General features: G+C 44.4%; 1 protein-coding gene across 1 annotated transcript in view; it reads right to left on the bottom strand.

The window, feature by feature from the left end:
• Nucleotides 1-16,640, bottom strand: part of CYYR1 (cysteine and tyrosine rich 1) — a 60,193-nt gene extending 43,553 nt beyond the window's left edge. The window contains exons 1-2 of the mRNA XM_032195657.1: nucleotides 16,622-16,640; nucleotides 12,651-12,756 (exon numbers count right to left, since the gene is read on the bottom strand). Coding sequence (XP_032051548.1) covers nucleotides 12,651-12,756; nucleotides 16,622-16,640 — 125 coding nt within the window. The remainder of the gene's footprint in view (nucleotides 1-12,650; nucleotides 12,757-16,621) is intronic.
• Between the last annotated feature and the right edge of the window lie 4,096 nt (nucleotides 16,641-20,736).

The raw sequence follows: 20,736 nt of genomic DNA, 5'->3' as shown, positions 1-20,736 counted from the left end.
CCTCCCTGCCAAAGACCCAGCCTCCCTGGGACCACTTTGGCCACCCTTACCTCAGCCAAGAGGCCAAGCACCAGGCTAGGCCCACAGGCCTCAAACGGTGCCTGCCGTGGAGCATGACACAAGGGGCAGGACTGTGCCAGTCCAGCTGTACTGTGGTGACTTTCTGGATGAGCCTTCAAGTGTCCCCATGGAAAAGTAACCTCCCAACATATTAAGTACTAAGAACTTTCAAGTAACGCAACTTTTCAAGAAAGAGACGAGCCAATGTTTAATGGGAGCCTAACCTAGTCATTGCAAGTTCCTGGGGTAATTTGGGATTTCAAGTAGCTCTGCAAATGACAGCTCCTCTCTGGAAGAAAAATAAAGCAGAAGTATACAGCAACTTAATTGATGCTGTCTGAAAATAACCTCACTTTAGCCTAAGACAGATTTCAAATTACATGGAGATAAGCTGCAGACATTACTTTCCTGAACTTGTTTAAATACCTGACAATCCAGGGAACACTCAGCCCTCCTTGGCTTGCAATAGCAGCAGCCTCCCTGCAGCCTCCCACTGCCCCCTGCCTGCATAGGGTCCTTCAGGACCATTTCCCAGCCCTTCAGAGGACACCAAGGGCTCTTCAGATGCCCCCTGGGCATCCTTCTGGGTAATTATTCATGGACATGCAGAACAAAACCTCCCTTGTAAGAGGGAAAAGCCAACAACTTCTTTAAAGAAGGATACACTGCTGAAAAAACAAAGCAAAATTGCTTTATGACTTCCTAAATAGGAGTGACACAAGCCAGGGCTGCTACAGGAGCAGAGCAGAGGCCAGTTCACCCTCAGAGGCAATTCTGCCTGCTAGATAAACAGTACCAGCCCCATATGCAGACACCAACCTGGAGGCTGGCTTGTAAATAGCTGCTGTCAGCTTGTGACTTTAGAGAAAGAGAGGGGTCCCCATATCTAGCAGCTTGCCCAGAACTTCAAATGGAATGAACTGTCCAGACCCCAAATTCCTCCTCTTTCTGTGGCAAACGGACCTTCCTAGGTCATCAGATCCATTCGCTGCTGTGCCAGGCAGCCAGACCATCCCAGCCATTTTGTGAGCAGGCTGCATGTCCTCACACACCTTCCTGGAAAGGAAGGGTAATGGGAGGCTGTGGGGAGAGAGCAGGAAAAATCCCGCTTCTTGATATGGAATCTTAATGCAAAATGGCTTATTTTAGAAGGTAGCAACAATGTAAACGTACCAAATACAAATGTTAAATACCACAGCTTCCCTCTTAATTTCAGTGCATTATCTTATTATCTTGATGTAGCGTGGTACTTGAAACACGCACCAGACATGCCGCTATGTTTACAGCACCCGTCATATAGCAATTTTGAAAGCGTTACTGTCAAGCTGACATTTTATTACATTTCTGGAAATATGCTAATTCAATCATTGAGCTTCATTCAACAGTATGAAGGCTCAGGAACAAAGATGCATTGCGCTGTACTTAAAACAATTTTAAATGGAGAATGAGGGCCATAACTTTTCATCCTTCCCCCGCCCCCTTGAAACTCTATCCTTTTGCCCTCCACCAGAATTTAATATCACATTATCTCTGCAAGGAGCCACATGAGGAAAGCAATGCGAGGTAAGCAGCCTGGAGATCCTGTCAGCCATTTTCATCATTTCACTTCATGCAAATAGGCCATCTATTGCCAAGCCAAACACAGAGTTACCACAGTGGGCTGAGCAGACATTATTAGCTTTCAGCCATGTCAATATATCAGCTATTGTTGGACACAGCCTCACTGAGGTCTGTGGGGACGAGGACTATGCGGCATAGCAAGCAGCCGGCACACTATAGTGCAGGAGAAGCTGTGCCCCGGAGCAGAGCTGTCGGCAAACAGAAAGGCAGACAAAAATAACAGCTGCCATAGAAAAACACAGCATTTGCACATCGGATGCTCTGACAGAATAGGTTACTAATTCCTCTGATTAGATCAACACCAAGAAATTTCATTCAAAACTGCAGAGCTTTTGTGCTGGACATAGCACTAAGAAGCTCCTCACACACAAGGCCCAGGAGGTTTTCATCTCAATGTGCTCACCCATGACATACTCAGTATCCACATCTAGATGTCAAACTTTGTCTCCAAATAATCAAAATTCTGCCCAGAGTTCCAAATTATTTACATTTATTTGTGATCATTGACACCTCTAGATCATTCAGAACTGACTAGCCCATCACCAGCCCACCGCCACGTGGATTACAGGCAAGCAATACCCAGACACAGTTTCTTTGCCTGACAGGATAAGCCTGTAAGTATTTTGGACCCTTTGGATGGTCATATGCTACACAAGGGGAAAGCAAAGATAATTTCAAAAAAGCTGCACTAACAAAATTATTGTTACTCTTCCAGGAAAACCTCAGATATTCCATGAGATATATTTCACCAATGTCTTGTATAAAATATGAGTAGCACTGCTTTAGTCCCAACAATAAAAAGTAAGTGATAAATTTATGCTGGCTGCTTATTTTCTCTCCTGTTGTTTTACATTTCCAAAGCAGCAGATGAGGAGAGGCCTTAAAGCTCAGGGACTTGCTGAAGGAAAATCCAAAAAACAGAATTAAGAGCTGCTGTCATGTATCATATAAATGCTATAATATTATAAGCACTACTTTTAAGTGAGTAATTAATTTAGGGTCTTTCCAATGCTTGTCTTCTGTCCCTGAATTCTCCTCAGTATGTTATCAAAGTATTTCTGTTTCTCATTTGCTCCACGCCAAGGGGTCTGTTGTAGAGGTGTCACGATATGGGAACATGAGCTCTGCAGTGTTTCTCCCTTCTCCCCACTCAATCACAACCAAAGTCACAGAGCCTTGAACTCTGAGTGCCGACTACTGATGATGGGCACCATCAATTTTATGCTTCAGCAACACAAACACCAAAAGAGGACTGTAATGCCAGCAGCTTCTCTAGATGGTTTTAGTGTTGCTGGAAAACAGGAAAGCAGGAACAGGTTGCACACAGAAGTAGCTGAGTCACCGTCCCTGGAGGTCTTCAAAAAACATATAGATGTAGAGCTTAGGGACATGGTTTAATGGTGGACTTGGCAGTGCTAGGTTAACAGTTGGACCAGATACTCTTAGAGGTATTTTCCAACCCAAATGATTCTATAATATATATAAAAATTATATATATAACAATATGTATATATATTATAATTCATTTATAAATTAAATAATATATGTAAATACTTATATAATGTAAAAAACATAACAGACAGCAGTTGCAAGCCCCTGTCCTCCCTTGCCAACCTTCCTGTTCTCCCCAGCTGTTGTTACTTTAACCACAGGCTTGCAATCTACTCCTGGGGGTCTTTGTCTTCTGGATGCAAGACATCCACTGGTGAAGCTGGTACCTCACCTTCCATGGCAGGACCCACTGCTCTCCAAAGCTGTTTTCCTGGTGCCCCAAACGACTGTATCTATTCTGTTCCTTTTACTGGGGAGGAGCAGGGAGCACCAGTGGTGAAGAGAGGGAATGAAAGGGCACAACTTACCTCCAGGTCCTCTCTCACCCCACTGCTGGAACAAAAAACTCAAATGCACAGGCAGCATAGGAGCAAGCAGTACTAGGGAATTGCAGATCAAAACTGCAGTTAATGGGATCACATCAGCACATGCATTTGGGACTGCATTTTATATATTATTCCTAGTTTACTAACACTAAGCAGCCCATAGGGCTGCTTAGCAGCTGGAAATAGCTGCAGGTCAGCAGTACCCAGATTATGCCTTCATTAGATCACCTTGACTATGGACTGTAAGAAGGGCTGAAATACAGAGAATTTATACAGTCTCTTTATGTTTCAAAAGCAGTGTAGGAAGTCCACAAGGTATCCAAAAATAAGGTTCTCTGCATCTTGGCTGATGAACAGATGTTTCAACAATAGCAGTAGATCCTCTTGCGCTTGTCACAAACTGTACCATGGTCCTCAATAAAGAGAGAGAAGCTGGAACATTCAGCATTAAACCAAGCCTCCCTTGAGAGCAAAAGGAATAACTTCATTTAATGACAGCAGTAAAAACCTCTTATCTGTGTGGATGAGCCAACAGAGGGAGATAGGATGATGGAACATGCCTGCCCAGCATGTGGTATTACTGCCTTGCCATCCCATACTAAACACTCACATATAGAGTAAGACCCAGGACAAATCTTTTATTTTACTAAAATAAATCATTAAAGGAAAAAAAAAAAAAAAAAAAAAAAAAGAATATTCCAAAAGTAAATGTCACCACTTTTTTTTTTTTTTTTTAATAGAGAAAAATTATTAAGAAACCTTCACTGAATTTCTAAAGATCATATTAACCGTGGAATTTCCATCTACGTGGTGGTTATAAATCTCAAAGGAACTTACTTGTGGCTGCCCTGTGAATTAATAGTTCATTTCCTTTAATTTTTAATAACTCACTTATATACTCCAAACTTTCTTTCTGTCCCTTAAAGAGGCACATGTAAGATTGGAGAGTTTTCTTTCTAGGAGAATATTGTTCAAATATTGAACCAGTGCTACAGGTATTATTTGGACTGGCTGCAATTACAGTGTGCACAGCATCAAATGGCCCTCTCGCACAGCTTTTGACCCAGAAGTATCTTCATTAATAACCCTACCCTGAGTCAGTCTGATATTACTTACTCCAGAGGAACCAGTACAAAATTCATCAGGCCAATCCCCTGAGAATCCTGTGAGCTCAGTGAAATCTCAGAATTAGCCAATAAAACAGAAATTCTCCAGCTGAGGGTAGGGAAGGCATGTATGTGTCTGAGAAATGCAGGGAGGCAGTGCAGGGAGGTGGGGTTTGTCCTGTGTATCTCCTGACCTCCCGCCACTTGAAGTAGGAGCAAGGGAGCACGAAGTGGCAGAGAGCATGGAAGGTACCACGGTTATAGAAAAAATGAAAGAAAAGTGTCTTTTTTCTAACAGCTGGATTCAACAAGGTACTTGAGCTTACAACTCGTCCCAATACAGCCAGTGTATGAAATCCCCACTGAAGTAATTAGCTTATTGATTTCAACAGGGTGAATGATACACTGCATCTCCTCACTGCCTTGAAGTTACACGTGCGTTTAACTAGTTGCTGAACTGGTGCCTAGCAGTCTGTCTGAATTATCTTGAAAGCTCTGGATGTACAGATGGCTTAACAAAGTTACAATTTTATATAAAATTCAGGGCTGTACCTTTCTCATACTGGAAAAAGGAAAAAAAATGGGGAGGGGTACAAAATAACAGACAGAAGATAAAATTCTTACAAAGGACAGACAGGGTTCTTGTGATCAACAGAATTCCCAGGCCCAGTTCTTTATGCCAGTCTTACTAAGTGCTAAGAAAGAATCATCTTTTACATGACCAAACCTTGTGGGAAAATCCTACAAGCTTCCAAAACAGACAATTGCAAGTGATAAATACAAAATTATCTCACCTTTTCACTGAATAAATCTTTTAAAAGCAAACAGTGCAGTAAAGGCAAGTTAATTGCACTGAATTCCTTAAGAATGTTTATTTCCCCCCCTCCAGTGAGTTTTCTGTAAGCCACAGGCAGCACTTCAGTGATTTATACCTTAATGCATCCATTTGCAGGCCAAATTCTAGCAATCTTCCAAGTGATGAAAAACAGATGATCCACAGAGATGTCAAGAACTCAGGGCTTCACACAACCATGCTATCCTTTTTTCTCATGAACAGCATATCTTTCACGTTTACAACGGCTTCCAGTTTTCATTAAAAAGGTATTCTAGTTCTTACAGCTACTTACTGAATAATAAATAAATAAATAACAACAAAACTTCTGAAAACAAACAAACAGCCAAAAGAATCCAGTCCCAGTCCCGTTGGCCTTAAACATTTCAAAACAGTTAGTCAGATGCCCTGTGCAAATAAAAAGGAAAAAAAAAAAAAAAAAAGAAAAAGGGGTGGGAAACTTGAAGTGGGAGCTATCTTTTGAGAGTTTCTGTTTGGCAAGTTAAAGAATTTTTTTTTTTTTTTCCATTTTGAGCTGCTTGTCACAACACAGGGTCAGAAATAAAAACACAAAGGGCTAAAGAAGAGACGCCCTACGTTTTAATTCTGGTGCTGACAAGGGTTTCCTCTGCATCCGTCGTCGGGAGCAGATACTGCTCTGGTCGTAAATCTGATCGCACATTCTCCACTGAAGGATATGAGCTGGAACAATAGGCATGGAACAAAAAACAACTGGGAGTTCAACTGCTTAGCAAAGGTCACATTTCAAATATCAGCTCCCTCTCCAGCAGATCTTAGAATGAAAACGTGGTCCTAGGTCTTTCTCTGAGCTGTAGTTAATCAACCCCCTGCACAGAGCAAGCTGGATGCCTCTCTTGAGGAGGCTTTCCCAAGCTGAAGCATGAATAGCACACTTCCACAGGTACTGCAGATGTTGAAGACAGGGATTGAAGGGCTGAACTGCTATCCTCCTCTCACACAGAATGAAAGGGAAATAGTTTTAGTCCTGGAGCCTTGCCTGTACCAATCATGTGTTTACAGCCAGCCCCCAGTGCTCAACACAAGCGTCCTCAGGCTCTGCCCTCGTCACCTCGCAGTTCAGCCTGCACTCAGTGTGCTCATTCAGGGAGGCTTTCCTGACCAGAAGCCACAAGTCAAGCCAATTGGAAAAAATAGTTACTGAAGCAGGCCTTTGTCCCTCCTTCCGGCGTCGCATCAGGAGTCGTGGAGCCAGAGGCACGACATGGTAATTGTCAGGTGAACTGCAGTTTTACATATTGTCCAAAAGTGCTCCAATCGGGGAAAATTCTGAACACTGCACTGACAATGAGGAACCCGGTTTTATTTTAAGCAGAGTACCAAGCAGCTGAAGTGCAGACACAGAACCATTCCCAACCCATATGTTGCCTCACATATTTACTGTGGGATGCCTGAAAATATCTAATTTTAATTATTTGGAATATACAGTGAATGCCAAGCTTCCTGATTTTTTTTTTTAATTTTATTTTATTATTCACTATGAAGCCCGGAGGCTACATCTCTCTATACCTAACTCTTAAAATGTTAATTCTGCCCTTCAGTGCACTCCTCGTCCATACCCACCCTCCAACTCAAGCTGCCATATTAAGTGAATCAACTTAAGGGACATTCTTTCTTCCACAAACAAAACGGGGGTCTCTGAGGTCATCTGCACTTCTCGTAGTACTACTGGCTATGATGTCAAATCATGTCAAATGCCACACTGACATACACTATGCACGTTTTTTTCTTCGGTTTTACAGGCTGAGGCCTGCATGTGACTTTTATGCTAAATATATTCTCTGCCTCTTTTCCTCCCATTCTCTCTGTCTGCCTTCCTTCCTTCCTGGCCACATTGTGCGGCTCCTGGACTTAAAACAAAACAAAAAACCATGCAAAAAAATCATGCTTTCCAACATACATTTAAGTTCACGTAAATAGCACCTGTTTCAGCAGTCACTGAATAGGCTGCTGCTTCCTCATTATCTCTGGTAAGATTTGTTCCACCTACTCTCTTGCAAATTGCCATCCACTACCTATAATGAGATCAGAGTTCCCTAAAGTTTTTATTTACTTTTTCCCCCAGTTATTTTTGAAGTCCTTGGAACTATTTTTTTTTTCTAAAAAAGTTCCCTCAGCGTAAGTCATTGTGAAGACGTTTACCAAGAAACTTCGTGTACTTTGTGACTTAGTGTAGCACCACCGCATCTTAGCTTCCTTCTTCCATTTTAGCTAATATTCCAGTTTATTCCCCTTCAAGCCTTACACAGGAAAATATGGACGAACCACTAAGGCTGAATATTTTAGCAGTGACTTTTCACAAATACTGTGGGCCAAATCTGGGCGCAAGCCCCTTCATTTCCAACAAATAACCAACTGGCCCAGCAACATTCATCTGAAAGAAGAGCTGGTTTATTTGTCCTCTGTGCCTCATTGTTCACCTGGAGTCTGGGACTGATGGTTGCTGGCAAGAGTGAAAGGGCAAAGCAGCACCCCGAGTGTGTCCTGTCAGCATGCAACTGCTGACATCTCCTCCCAGGGACCTCCTTGTGACTCCAAAGGTATATGTGGGCCACTGTAAACACAAGGCAGAAGGTGATGGAGAAAACTAAGTGTGAAATTAGCCCACAGAAAACCCAGCAGCCACTAGGCCAAGTATGTGGACCAGACAATTTGGGGCCTTAGAAGCAAATACATAGGGCGCTGGCAGAAACACTCATGGATGCAAATTTGGAGCCTCTGAGGAGCACAGGGGTTTGAGGCTGGAGCTGAAGGCAGTAACCAGGTGTCTCCAGATCCTCTGAGTAACAGAACGCTGCTCGTTGGTTGGTTATGAAGATACTTTTGCTGGGGGCAAACCTGGAGCATCTGTCACAGAGGAAACACAACTGCAGTCCTCTCAGTCCCCAGCCAGGCAGCAAGTTGCAGAAGTAGACACAACACAGGGAAACTGATAAAAGGTCAGTCACCATTGATTCAACAGGCATAGAAACTAGCTTCTGAGGAGGAGGGGAATTTGAGTTTCTTGCCTCAAAGGGCTGGGATGGTGCTGAAGGCTGGCTGGAAAGGGTGCCTCCACTCTGCTGTTTGGTAAGGAATGAAAAGCTGAGCAGGAGGATCAGTCTGACCACTCAAGCATCCCTGAATCTTTTCATTCATTGCATAGAAACAGCTCCATTACATAGCACAAGTCCAAACATAAATCTATAATTTGTCCAAGAAAAAAAACACATTTTTAGAAGGGCAAAGTATTGAGCACTAGATGCCTAGTGGATAAACAGGAGGAAATGCACATGCATCAGAGGAAATAATGACAGGCTATAAATACTGAAAAGTAGTGGGAAGGGAAATATAGCTGGAACATTAATGCTGTAACAACTTGCTCTGAAAGGGGATCATGAAAAGCAGGGGGAGAAGGAGGAGGAAGGATGCATTACTTTATATTAGAGATGCTCATGGGATAACAAGTGACTCAGTCACAGACCTTGAGTACTTAAATTATGCCTGTGGTCCAGCTAAAGAGGGTGTTATGGGAGCACCTCTTAAAATCCCCAAAGTCCTAACACTAGAGTGAGCTGATAACTCTGCATCTGTTTTTCATATGCAGAAAGAAAAACAGGCTAATCACAGATGCACACAGCCTGGAGGATGTTTGCTGAAAACCTCATCTGACTAAAGAAAAAAATTCCCTGGTGTCCTAAAAAGATGACGGCTTCTTAAAATAGATAACTCTAGAACCCTACATGGAATATCTCAGAGTTGAATCTCATTTTAATGAGTGAAGAGACTTAATTAATCACTGAAAAGCTAAAAGCTGCCTAAGTATCAATGATCATGATCTAGTCACAGTGACTCTGTTTTAAAATTAGGATGTGCATTATTGCCTGGAGTTTATATTCTGTTTGCACAGTCGTTGGCATATGGGTCTAGAAAGAGAACAGTGAGAGACGTAAAGCAAAACACAGAGCTGTTTAAAAGGAACCTACCACACACTGAAAGGCTTTTCCAAAACTGCAAGGGAGAGTTATGCTTGTGAAAAAAACATCCTGGAGAAGATAAAGAACAGAAACCTCAGAAAGATGTCCCAGTGTATAAAGAATGGAGAGAGGAGAAAAATGAGTGGTAAACAAATGAAGAAGCATAGGGAACCTCTGAAGAAGCAGAGGAGCCAATAAAACACTAAGGACTACTAACAGTGCTTCAGGCAGTAAAAAGGCACTTCTAAAAGCAGCCGTGCAGATCGAGTCCACTTGGTGTTTGGTGCAGGCAGTAAGATCAAGAATGATGATACAAGCAAACAAGGATATTGAAAGGACATCGCTATGTGGAACTATCAGGGCACATCATTTGTTGGATTAAAAACAGTTCTTTGAAAGATTTCAACACACAGAAAGACATGAGCAGAAAGGTCACCAGTGGTGATTTCCAGATTCCACAGATCTCACAGTGTAATTTCACAGGTTTGTCCTTTGGGGGTGAGGCAACATGAAACTTTGTGGAAAAATGGTGTCACATGAAACAAAGACCGGTATAGTGCCAAAGAATGAAAAGCGATGGTTATTGTTACGGAGCATAGCTGAAGATACAATCTAAAGTCACTCTTCTGTAATAAAACTAAAGCTGCTAACCCCTAGCAAAGAACAATCTGTAAGCTTAAAGTAGCAGACATGTTCTGAGGACAGTGACTTAAGGACTTAGACCTGGAACAAACCGCTAAGTTCACTTATGTCTTTGGTGGTGATCATTATAGACAAGTGCTTCAAAATACGTACCCAAACCTAGACTCTCAGACATAGAAAAAAATAATCTTAGTCAGGCTTCTGTCAAAACCTTGTGCTCAGCTCCGATAGACACATTTTCAGAAGGAAGTGAAAATACTAGAGGGTGCTCAAAGGAAGGCCAAAGAATTGACCCCTGGGCAAGGCAGAGCAAAACAAGGCAGATCCTACATATGAGGCTGACAGAGTTTGCCCAGCTTACTGATAAGGTTGAAGGCTGTCATGACGACTATTTAGGACCACATTTCAAACTCACAGATAAGGTAAGAGCTGACATTAGGAATTTCAGCCTTCATTTCCCAACAAAATTTTCCAGCAACATCAGTAAATGAACTAGAGAAGAGTTTACCAGGGCAGACGGTGAACTCATTAATGACTGAAGTTTTCAGAATGGTATTACATGTGTTTGTAGAAGGTACACCCCATACAGATTTCAGGGGAAAAAAAGGTGTGGCTCAATCATGCAAAATGTCAGGTCAGAGGAGTATAATGACTCCTGACTGGTCTTTGAGTTTATGAATTGGAGTACTTAACCATAAAAAATGAGAAGAATCAAATGTCTCCTTCATGTCATGCTGCGACAAACAGTATTTGTAAGAGCCACTCCGGTGTTCGAAATCATCCAGATACACCCAAACCTTCCCAACATGCCAGTGTCACTCCCACTTCAGCTCTAATTCAATAGCTGTTTACCTTGGTTAAATAAGCATACAAAAGACTAAGTGTGAACCTGGTATTAAGGTCGTGGTTTGAACATTTCAGCAACCATTCTAAAGAATAAACCTGGCTGATCCTTTCCACAGTACAGCTCTGACATCAGGCTAGACCAATGCCAATGGTGTTCATGTGCAAGTGGGAGACGAAATCCACTTGCTTTGCTGCTCTGTGGGAAGCCTCTGTACGATGCAATATCCCATTCTGCTGAGTCCATCATTTCTAACTGCACATGAGCTGGAATCAGCTATTCAAAAGCAGCACCTCCTTCCATGCATTTAAATAGGAAAGCAATCTTGGAACGAGAAAAGAAAAAAAAATCAAAGCAGACATTCCCTAAGTGAGAAGAAAGCAAAATCACTTGTCATTCTCCAACAGTAATCTGTCTTGAATGCATGCCTTCTTATTCCCAGAGGAATGAAGTATTCTGGCGCTCTATCACCATTTTATTTACCTTAAACCAAGAACTGCTCTGATCTGCTATAAATGCTGTGGATCAGTTCTGTACTAAAATGCTGTCACTATGCCTACTCCTTCAAAGTGCTATATAATATGCTGAAGGGAACACTACCACGTTCCCCAGGTACCATGGCTAAAACAAAACCTGCAACAGATGAATCTTTTAGAAAAGGCAACTACCACCTTCGCACTCACTCCTCCTTAAGCACTGAGCAGTTCATGTGACACGCCTCACCTTCCTTCTCTGGTTTTAGCCAAGAATACAAACCAAAACCACAGCACAGACTGCATGCTAAAGATTAAGGAAACTACTTGATGGGGTTGACAAGACACCATTTAAGATGCCCTACCTTCAGAATATTTTATGTTCTGAACATAAATGTTCTGTGTTCAGAACATTTTATGTTTTGTTTAGGTTTATCCACATGCACAAATGTAATACTTATGGGCTGTCACTTAAATGAAGCCCAGAGCCTGGAGTCAAGTCTGCTAGTGCACGGGCTTCTCTTCTTCCTCATCAATAGAGATCGAAGAGCTAACACTTGAACTGGAGACTGTTTTTTATCAACAGCTCACCTCTATACTTTTCTTTAGACAGAAAATACCCATTCCACTTCACCTGCTGTGTTTTTTTTTAGGCACTGTGAAAGGTGCTACTTGTACCACAGTATTAAAGGATCAGATTACTCTCACCTAGAATACATTCAATAAATTCCACCAAAAGCCAAAACGCCATTTAATCAAAACAAATGAGTCAGTAAAAAGAAAAAAAAAAGTACCCAAATCTCAAATCCAAGTCATTTGAATAGTGGCTTGACTCAGGTATTGTAACAAAGCATTTCAAAAAAAAAAAAAAAAAAAAGCTTTCTGTTCCTTTTCACTTGAAGAGCTTGAAACAAAGTTCTCAGTGTCTCTACAGTTTGCTTCAAAAGGCTCTATCAAAGTACATAATCTAAGGATGTAACCCTCAATTTTAGCAAGCTTTTTAGGTAATAAGCATGCTTCAAAAAGTGAGACTTTACAGAAATAACAACATTTGTTACTAGCAAGGAAAAAAAAAAGAACTAAAACCCCAAGAACCCAAACCCTGCCACAGTTTCTTGCCAAAACAGTTTCCAGCAACCTGAGTTTACATCAAGTCCATGAACACAGTGCATCAGCTTTTCTGAAGAGCAAATATACTTACGAAAGGACATTCCCAATGTAGGCATAATATGAACAGCAGTAGGGAGTAGTCCCATCACAGCAGTAAGCCTTGCAGTCATTATCACACTGAGCCAGACAATCTTCTGCTGAATAAAAATAACATTCATGCGGTCAAACAGCAGCAACAACAAAAATCTGTACAGCACAGCTTTAAAGAAAACGCAATCTACCAGTTTTATACAATCACAGGACTTCACTTGAGGCTTGACCTGACCCTGTAATCCAAATGGCAGCCAATTCCCACTCATTCAAAATTTCAATAAGAAGTTCAGATTTAGGTGCTTTGTGTACAGGTACTTTGTAGCTGGCTGTATCAGTTCCTTCTCATATTTAATCACTTAAAATAAAAAAAGAGCATCTCAAAATGTCAAGTCACCACGGATGATCTTTTTTTACGCTCCAACAAAGAGTCCAGATTAAAACCCGAGGCCAGGCTGCCTCCCATGCCGTGCTGTCGGGCGGAGGGAGAGGAGAATGAAGCTGTCTGCAAGCTGGCTGCCCCCTGGCCCCCCGCCTGGCGCAGCCCACCGGGGTTCAGAGCTCAGAGCTGCCCTGGCCAGCTGGCAGCGCTGCCCTCGCTCTGCGCCACCTCCAGATCCGGCTCCGGCTGCAGCTGGGCCCCAGCCAGCACAGCACAGCACTGTCCTGCCCGCTGCCCCAAGGGCTCTTCTGCCTACCAGGGGCCAGGAATGGCTTCAGCAGCGATGCTCCTCAGGACTGATGAGCAACTCCAAGAGCAAAATAACAATAAGGGAGTTCTTTACAAGTGAGAGGTATGGAAGAACACATCCTTTTATTGTAGCAAGGAGCTGTTTTGAAGCTATCGATTGCTTGTTTGCAGCACTGCTGTTGCTCCTCTGTTTTGGAAGCTCCAAGCCAGGTCCCCCTAGGTAAATGTTACAGTACAGCCTCAGTGTGCTGGCACTGTCCTGCAAAAGCACCCACACGGGTCGCATATTTCTTGAGTCTCGTTCTGGGCTCTCCTTCTTGACTGCAAGGAGCTCACCTGCAGCCCCTATGACCACAAATGGAGCCTCAGCCCTGAAGACGCTTGCTGCTACAGCACAGACCTAGACATGAGGACAGCTAACCACGCTTCTGCATTCCCAACCAGCTGCGGCTCCTCTTCCCCAGGCAGCAGACCTTGCTGGGGGGGTCCCACTCTCCCTGTGGGTTTTACTCCCACCCTCAATCGCACTGGCCCTGTTTGCCCGGACCCGGGCAACTCCACCTCATCCCAGCCGCTTCCTTGGCCACCTCCTGCCCCATCCCCGGCTGCAAGCCGCCACCTTGCTCTGAGGCTCCCCTGAATGTGTGAATGTGAATGTGTGGCGAGCTGCTCGCTGCTGGTCCATCCCGCAGCTCATCACGTGAATCCCGCTGGTTGGGGTTCAACAGGTCAGCTCCCTGAGCCTGCTCAGGCTCGGTCCCGTGAGAACAAGCACCAAGGTGCGGGTGAAGCTGCCCACCTGCGCCCTAAATCCGTGCGATGTTGGAGGAGGGCATGTGCACGACGGCATGGCACAGCCGAGCCCTGCCTGCGGGCCGAGCAGTGCCAGGCTCCTGCCCTGCCCCGCACCGCCTCCCCCAGCCCCGGCAGCCCCCGGCCGGGCTCCAGCCCCCTCCGCACACCCCAGCCCCTGCGACACAAAGAAAAAACCTCCGGGAGATTTTGCCTCAGCCCCGCCGCCCAGCCCCGCCGCCCCGCGTCCCGCTGACCTGCGAGGAAGAGGAGGAGGAGGAGGAGGAGGAGGAGGGAGGGCAGCAGCGCCCCCCGGGCCCGCCCGCCCCGCAACGCTGCCTCCATGCCGGCAGCGGGCGCGGAGCCGTCGCCGCCCGCCCCGTCGTGGAGGCGGAGGCGGGCAGGGGCCGGGGCCGGGGCCGGGGCCGGGATCGGGGCCGGGGCCGGGACCGGGGCCGGGCGGCGCCGTCGGGGCCGGTCCGGGCCCGCTGCCCCCCGCCGAGCCGGGGCCTCCCCCGGGCAGGGCCGGCGGCGCCGTGTGTGTGTCGGCGGGGCCGCCCCGTCGCGGCCCGGCCCCCGGCCCTTCCCCGCCTTTGTCCGCCCCGGGCCCTGCGGCCGTCGGGGGTGTGAGGAGGGCACGGGGGAGCCCCTTCGGGGGAGGGAAGGCTCCGCGCCCCGTCCCCCTTCGCACACCGATGGGTGTCCCAGGGGCGCGAGCCCCTTTCCCAAAGATTTCGCAGAGTTTCGCCGTCTGGCTTGGGAGCTGGGAGCTGCATCTTTCGTCTGCGTTCCCCCAGCGGGGTTTGGATGGCCGCGCTTGTTTTCCTTCTTCCTCCAGCAAGCACGGTTTCCGAGCAGTTACATTTCTTCCTTTCTCTCCTCTGGGGTTAAAACCATGCCCTGTTCGTAACCGCGAGGGAGGCATCAAAGCATGGCACCTCCTGGTGAACACAAGATACCATCTACACGAGTGACAGCAAAATGGGACCTCTCCAACAGCAGAATGGGACCTCTCCAAGCGTGGCGAGGTCCCCTGCTGCCCCCAGGGAGCACAGCCCTTGCCGAGCTGGCACAGAGCAGAGTACAGCACGGCCGGCAGCCTGCAACCCCCCCCCCCCCAGGCAACCTGTCTGCATTGTCCACTGTTAGAGTTGTTCCGTGACCCAGCTGGAGCCATACTCTCTAAAGTGTTTTTCACGAGAGATTTTTGATAACTGTTCAAATGCTGCGGCAATTAGCCCTGTGCCAGAGTTCCCATCGACAGGGCCCGGAGGCCAGAATGTTTTCCCCATGTTCTCACAAAACAATAGGGCCAGCACTGACCTTGTGTAAAGAGTTACAAGTCAAGGAATGCACTTGGAAGCACTGAAGTATGCACGCAAAAATGAGAAAAATCCACAGGTGTTTCTGCTCATAAAGGGCTTCCTGCTGTTGGCAGCTTAGAAGGGAGGGCTGACACAAAAACATACAATGACATTTTTTAAAAGGATTTAGCTATTCTACTGCGGCAACAAAAAGCAACCCCCAAAGCACCAAGTCAAATCTCTTGAATGCCAGTTGTTTTGTTTATCAGCACACAGCTATTTTTTAAATATATGCCAGAATCTAATCATCAACAAAGAGAAACAACTTTTTATGTTTTTAACTACCCTGCAGTGTGTATACCTTAGTTATGTAACAGCCTGAATTAAATGAATAAAAGGAAATTTCACTTATTTCTTGGTTCCTTCCCTTGTAACCCCCTCCCCTTCATAGATCTCACAGCAAGTCACATTTCACTGTTACCCAGAAATGCTGGGTAAAATTGCCCAGTGCTTATAGACCAGCATAGCATGTTTGAGTTCAGTACTGCTTTGCACATAACAAGCTTATGGACTTTCTGTAGTTGCCACTTGTTTATGTCAGCATTTGAGCCTCTCTAATGCTCCCCAGCACAAACTATGAGAAGGCTGAGAAGAGGAAGCACGATGCCAAGGCAGTATCTTCTGCTTCAGCTGGGATATGGTAAGGGCCTTCTGGGACCAAAAACCGTTTCATGTGCTCAGAAGGAGATTTTAAAGGAAGGCAGATTCACAGCAAAGAACAGCAAAAGATGAGAACTGAGGCCCTAGCCATGATGATACTTCTTACAAAACTCAGCAATACATGATGACAAAATCATTTTTTATTTTTTATCAGAAATATTTTTCAGAAGACAGTTTTGAATAGCATGTGGGATTGATAAAGCGATGTTATGTACAAGCCCTGAAGTGTCAATCTTCAGGCACAATCCAAGGAGAAAATCTCGTTCCCAGTGCACTAGTGTTTTGAAACTCACTATAATTGGGCATTTCTGTCTCCAGAAGCTTAATTAGCAGTTTAGAAACAGTAATTATCACACGTAGAGCACTAGAGGAAACTTAATAGAGAAAAAGTCACATGCTTAAGGCAAGCGTTTAGACTTCTTTACCTCTAGACTACCTCTAGAGAAATCACTTAAGAACACTTACCAGCATATCTTTTATACATACTGAAGATGTTTCTTGTTGAAGCAAGACTGCTGGCTGGCTGAGCATGAGGAATGACAAGTCCTCTAGATGTTTTCCAGCATGTAACCAGCCATGCAGCTTCTCAGCATCTCCAGAAAAGCCTGGACATTCCCTGTGGCAGCAGTGGAGCTGTTGGTTTGGCCAAACTCCTAGTTCCGAAACGAGGGGAGGCCAGAAATGCTCCTGTTGAGCTCTGCCCCATGTTATTATATACTGAGGCGTAGTCTCAACTTCTGTGTATTAGCCACCTCCGAGCTCCTTCTCATCCTGGCTCTACAAGATTTAAGTGATTGGGTCTCAGTCATGGTTGATGCCTGCATACACTTTGGTACCTATCAGAAGAATAACTATCACCTTTGTTTTCCTGCAGGTTCCTTCTTTCAAGGACCAGACGATTAGCCAATGTACTGCAGAGAGCAAATATGATTTCATTGTTGTGGTGGTTTTACTCAGGTGGGCAGCCGAGCTCTACCACAGCCACTCTCTCACTCCCTCAGCTCAAAGGGAAAGGGGAGAAAAACACGATGAAAAGGGCTCAAGGATTGAGAAAAGGACAGGGAGATCACTCAACAGTTATCGTGATGGGCAAAACAGACTCAGCATAGGGAGATTAGAGAAATGTATTGCCTATTACTAACAAGCTAGAAAATCGAGAAACAAAGAAAGCAAACTAAAAACACATTCCTGCCATCCACCCTTTTCCACCTCCTCCCCTTGAGCAGCACTGGGGAACAGGCAATGGGGGCTGCGGTTAGTCCCTGACACCTCCGCTCCTTCACGGTCCCTCTCTGCCCGTGCTCCCCATGGGGTCCCTCCCACGGGATGCCATCCTTCCCGAACTGAGCCTGTGGGGGCTGCCCACAGGCAACAGCTCTTCAAGAACTGCTCCCACACAGCTCCGTACCCCGGGGTCCATCCCCCAGGAGCAAACTGCTCCAGCATGGATCCCTCACTGGTGGGCAGCTCCCCCCAGGCCCCCTGCTCCTGCATGGGCTCCTCTCCATGGGCTGCAGCTCCGGCCTGGGGCCTGCTCCTGCGGGGGCTCTCCATGGGCCGCAGCCTTCTCCAGGCCACATCCACCTGCTCCACTGGGGGCTCCTCCACGGGCTGCAGCGTGGAGATCTGCCCCATGGGCTCCTCCCCCATGGGCTGCAGGGGGACAGCCTGCTCCACCAGGGGCCCCTCCACAGGCTGCAGGGGAACAGCTGCTGCGTGCCTGGAGCACCTCCTGCCCTCCTGCTGCACTCACCTTGGGAGTTGCAGAGTGTTTCTCATTCTTCTCTGTGCCAGCTGCTGTGGCAAAGCATTTTTTTTTCTCCTTTTTTAAATCTGCTCTCACAGAGGCACAAACAACATCACTTATTGGCTCAGCTCTGGGCAGCAGCAGGTCTCTTTGGAGCTAGCTGAAACTGGCACTTACCTAACATGGGGCTGCTGCTGGATTCTCCTCACAGAAGACACCCCTGCAGCCCCCTACTACCAAAACCTTGCCACTACAAATATGCATTTCATTTAGTACCTTCTCTTTTCCTACATCACAAAAGTACAACCAGGATTAGCTGACAGAGGGCATAACTCCAGCCTCCACTGAAGTTAATGAAAGGCCTCCCAGTGACTCCACATTAGCCAGACCTGGCTTTTAATTTCTGGTTATGTTCTGCTTCCCTGTACTTATCTCATTGCTGGTCAAAAAGTCTTAATCTTTTATCCTTCTTTAAATTGAAATCTTTTCACACTTCTAATCAGTTTCATTGCCATTTTGGGATGCAATTTCTGCTAAATCTTTTTCTGAGGATGGCATGAACACTAAATGCAATATTTAAATGGATTTTCAATATCAAATTCTGTCCTTCTCTGACAAAGTGCCACGTCTTTTCCTGACCACTCCATTAGCATGCATTAGGTCTATTGCAGTATTGGCAGATAGTTAGTCTCACACTATTAATGACTCTAACACAAAAAGTACATGCTTGCTTTCTTTTTCAAAAGTGTTGTCTATGATTACGTTGCTGCTTATCTCCACACAAGCCACTTTATTATCTCTTTCAGGGTTTCAGATTTCTGCCACTATCTGTGACATTGGAGAATTTATCACAAAGCTCCTAGACTGGGCTACTAGACTGTTTTTCTTCTCCACAGACTACCAATCTCTGTCACATGATGGATGTGCAAACACTCCTGCGTGTTGCTGTGTGAAGCTCACAGAAAGCACAGTGCAGGAATGCTGTAATTCAGATGCAGCAAGCAACACATCACATTGGCCCTTCAGTTACACCTACCGTGTTAAGGTAGATATAATGCCTACTTTACAGAGTATATTCATATTCTATGGAATTGAACTGTTCTGCAGGTATAAATGCATTCTTTATTTTTGTAAGCATGAATGAAAGCTAGAAAAATCTTGCCTACATTTTGCACACAGAAAAGCTCAAGGCAGTAGAGAAAATAGGTGGCTGTTTTTTAATATTTACAAATCAGACATTTCCCTTCTTCATGCCATCTCTTATGCCACTTCAAGTTTTTGCCTATAGAAAGGGAAATAATGGAATATCTTTAGCATTATTTCTACTAAGAACAAGGTGTGTCCCCAAAATGCTGTTTCATTTCAGGTAGAGCACCAGGCAGTGATTTATAAGTCTGTGCAGGCAGCATCTATCTGCTGAAAGGCTAACTCTCATTCAGACTTGAACAACACTAGTTAAAAATACAGGCACTTGTGTGCTTTATTGCTTTCCTTAATGAAACATTTATTTAATAAACTAATCAGTAGTGCTTGGTGAAGCTTAGCAAACAGTAACAACATTGGGGAAAATTCACTAACTGCAGAAGCCTTGGATTTACCATTAAGATTGATGATTTTTGTTTTCTAAACACCCTCTCTCTACAATCTTTTTTTTTTTTCTTTTTTTTTCATAATTCAGTATGAAAATTCAGAATCTGGGTAATAAATAGTCTTTCTTAAATAATGATATAGCATTTGAGGTTGTATGATTTGACTGGATCAAGATCAGAAATATAATTAGTTGATCTAAACTAGACTTTCATTTCCATTAGCCATTAAACACCGGTCTATGACATAAAGTGAGTTAACTTGAAGTAAAAGGTGTTAGGAGAAGTAGTTTATCATCTGACTAATAATACTTTTTTTTTTTTTCTATTAATTGAATAATTTTTTCAGATTTTATTTTATTTTATTATTATTACTATTTTTAATTTGCAAATTTTATCCCATACATACTTTTAGGGGACAATGCTAAATTTTTGTGAGTAGTATCTGGTTTTAGGATGACAGCAGGTGAGGAAGATATGTAAGTGGATGAGCAACCAGCTGGAGATTACCAAACCAAAATTTGTTCTCAACAGCCTAGTTGCTGTTATTTTTCACATTCCTTCTACAGATCAGGCAAAACTCTAGTTAAACAGAAAAACACTGAAATAGGATGGACAATGAGCTCAGTGAACTTCAAGTTTCTGCTCCAAACAGAATGTTTTTGTTTGTTTGTTTGTTTTTTGTTGTTCTAAACAGAATAATTCTGAGCACATGCACAATGCCTCTATCATTCAAAGTTGAGTGAGGTTTTAAAAGCTTGTGTTGAAGATAGGTAGATGAAAATCTCATTGGTTCAGCAATGCTGAATGCTGGTGAAGGATGCATTGGTATCTAAAGAAGAGCTCTGTCTTTTATTGTACACTTTCTCTTACAAAGTCTGCTCTGTCTTGTGTTTACCTAACACATCATGTGTTATCTCAGTTTGCCTTTATTTACCGCCTATGATAAGAGTAGAATTGAAGGGGTGCTAGGAAAAGCTTTTTATTTTTTTTTTTTCTGTTCCCTCCCCACTCATATAATGAACTTACTAAAATTTTTCCTAAGGAATGTACAGTGTAAACAGCCAAATGTCACCTTTTCCTGTAGCATCCAGCACGCAGGGTGAGTAGCTTCAAGTTCTCCTATCAGTGTCTGTTATAATTATTGATGCTTGGCTGGTACTTGTGACCTTCAGAGAACTTTGACTTTGTGAAAAATGTCACTAAATCTACTTTTCTTGCCAAACAGATCTATGTAGGAAAACATT

The sequence above is a fragment of the Aythya fuligula genome, chromosome 1 (genome assembly GCF_009819795.1).
Source record: "Aythya fuligula isolate bAytFul2 chromosome 1, bAytFul2.pri, whole genome shotgun sequence".
In the NCBI taxonomy this organism is placed as follows: domain Eukaryota; kingdom Metazoa; phylum Chordata; class Aves; order Anseriformes; family Anatidae; genus Aythya; species Aythya fuligula.
This window is presented reverse-complemented; position numbering and strand designations above follow the sequence as displayed.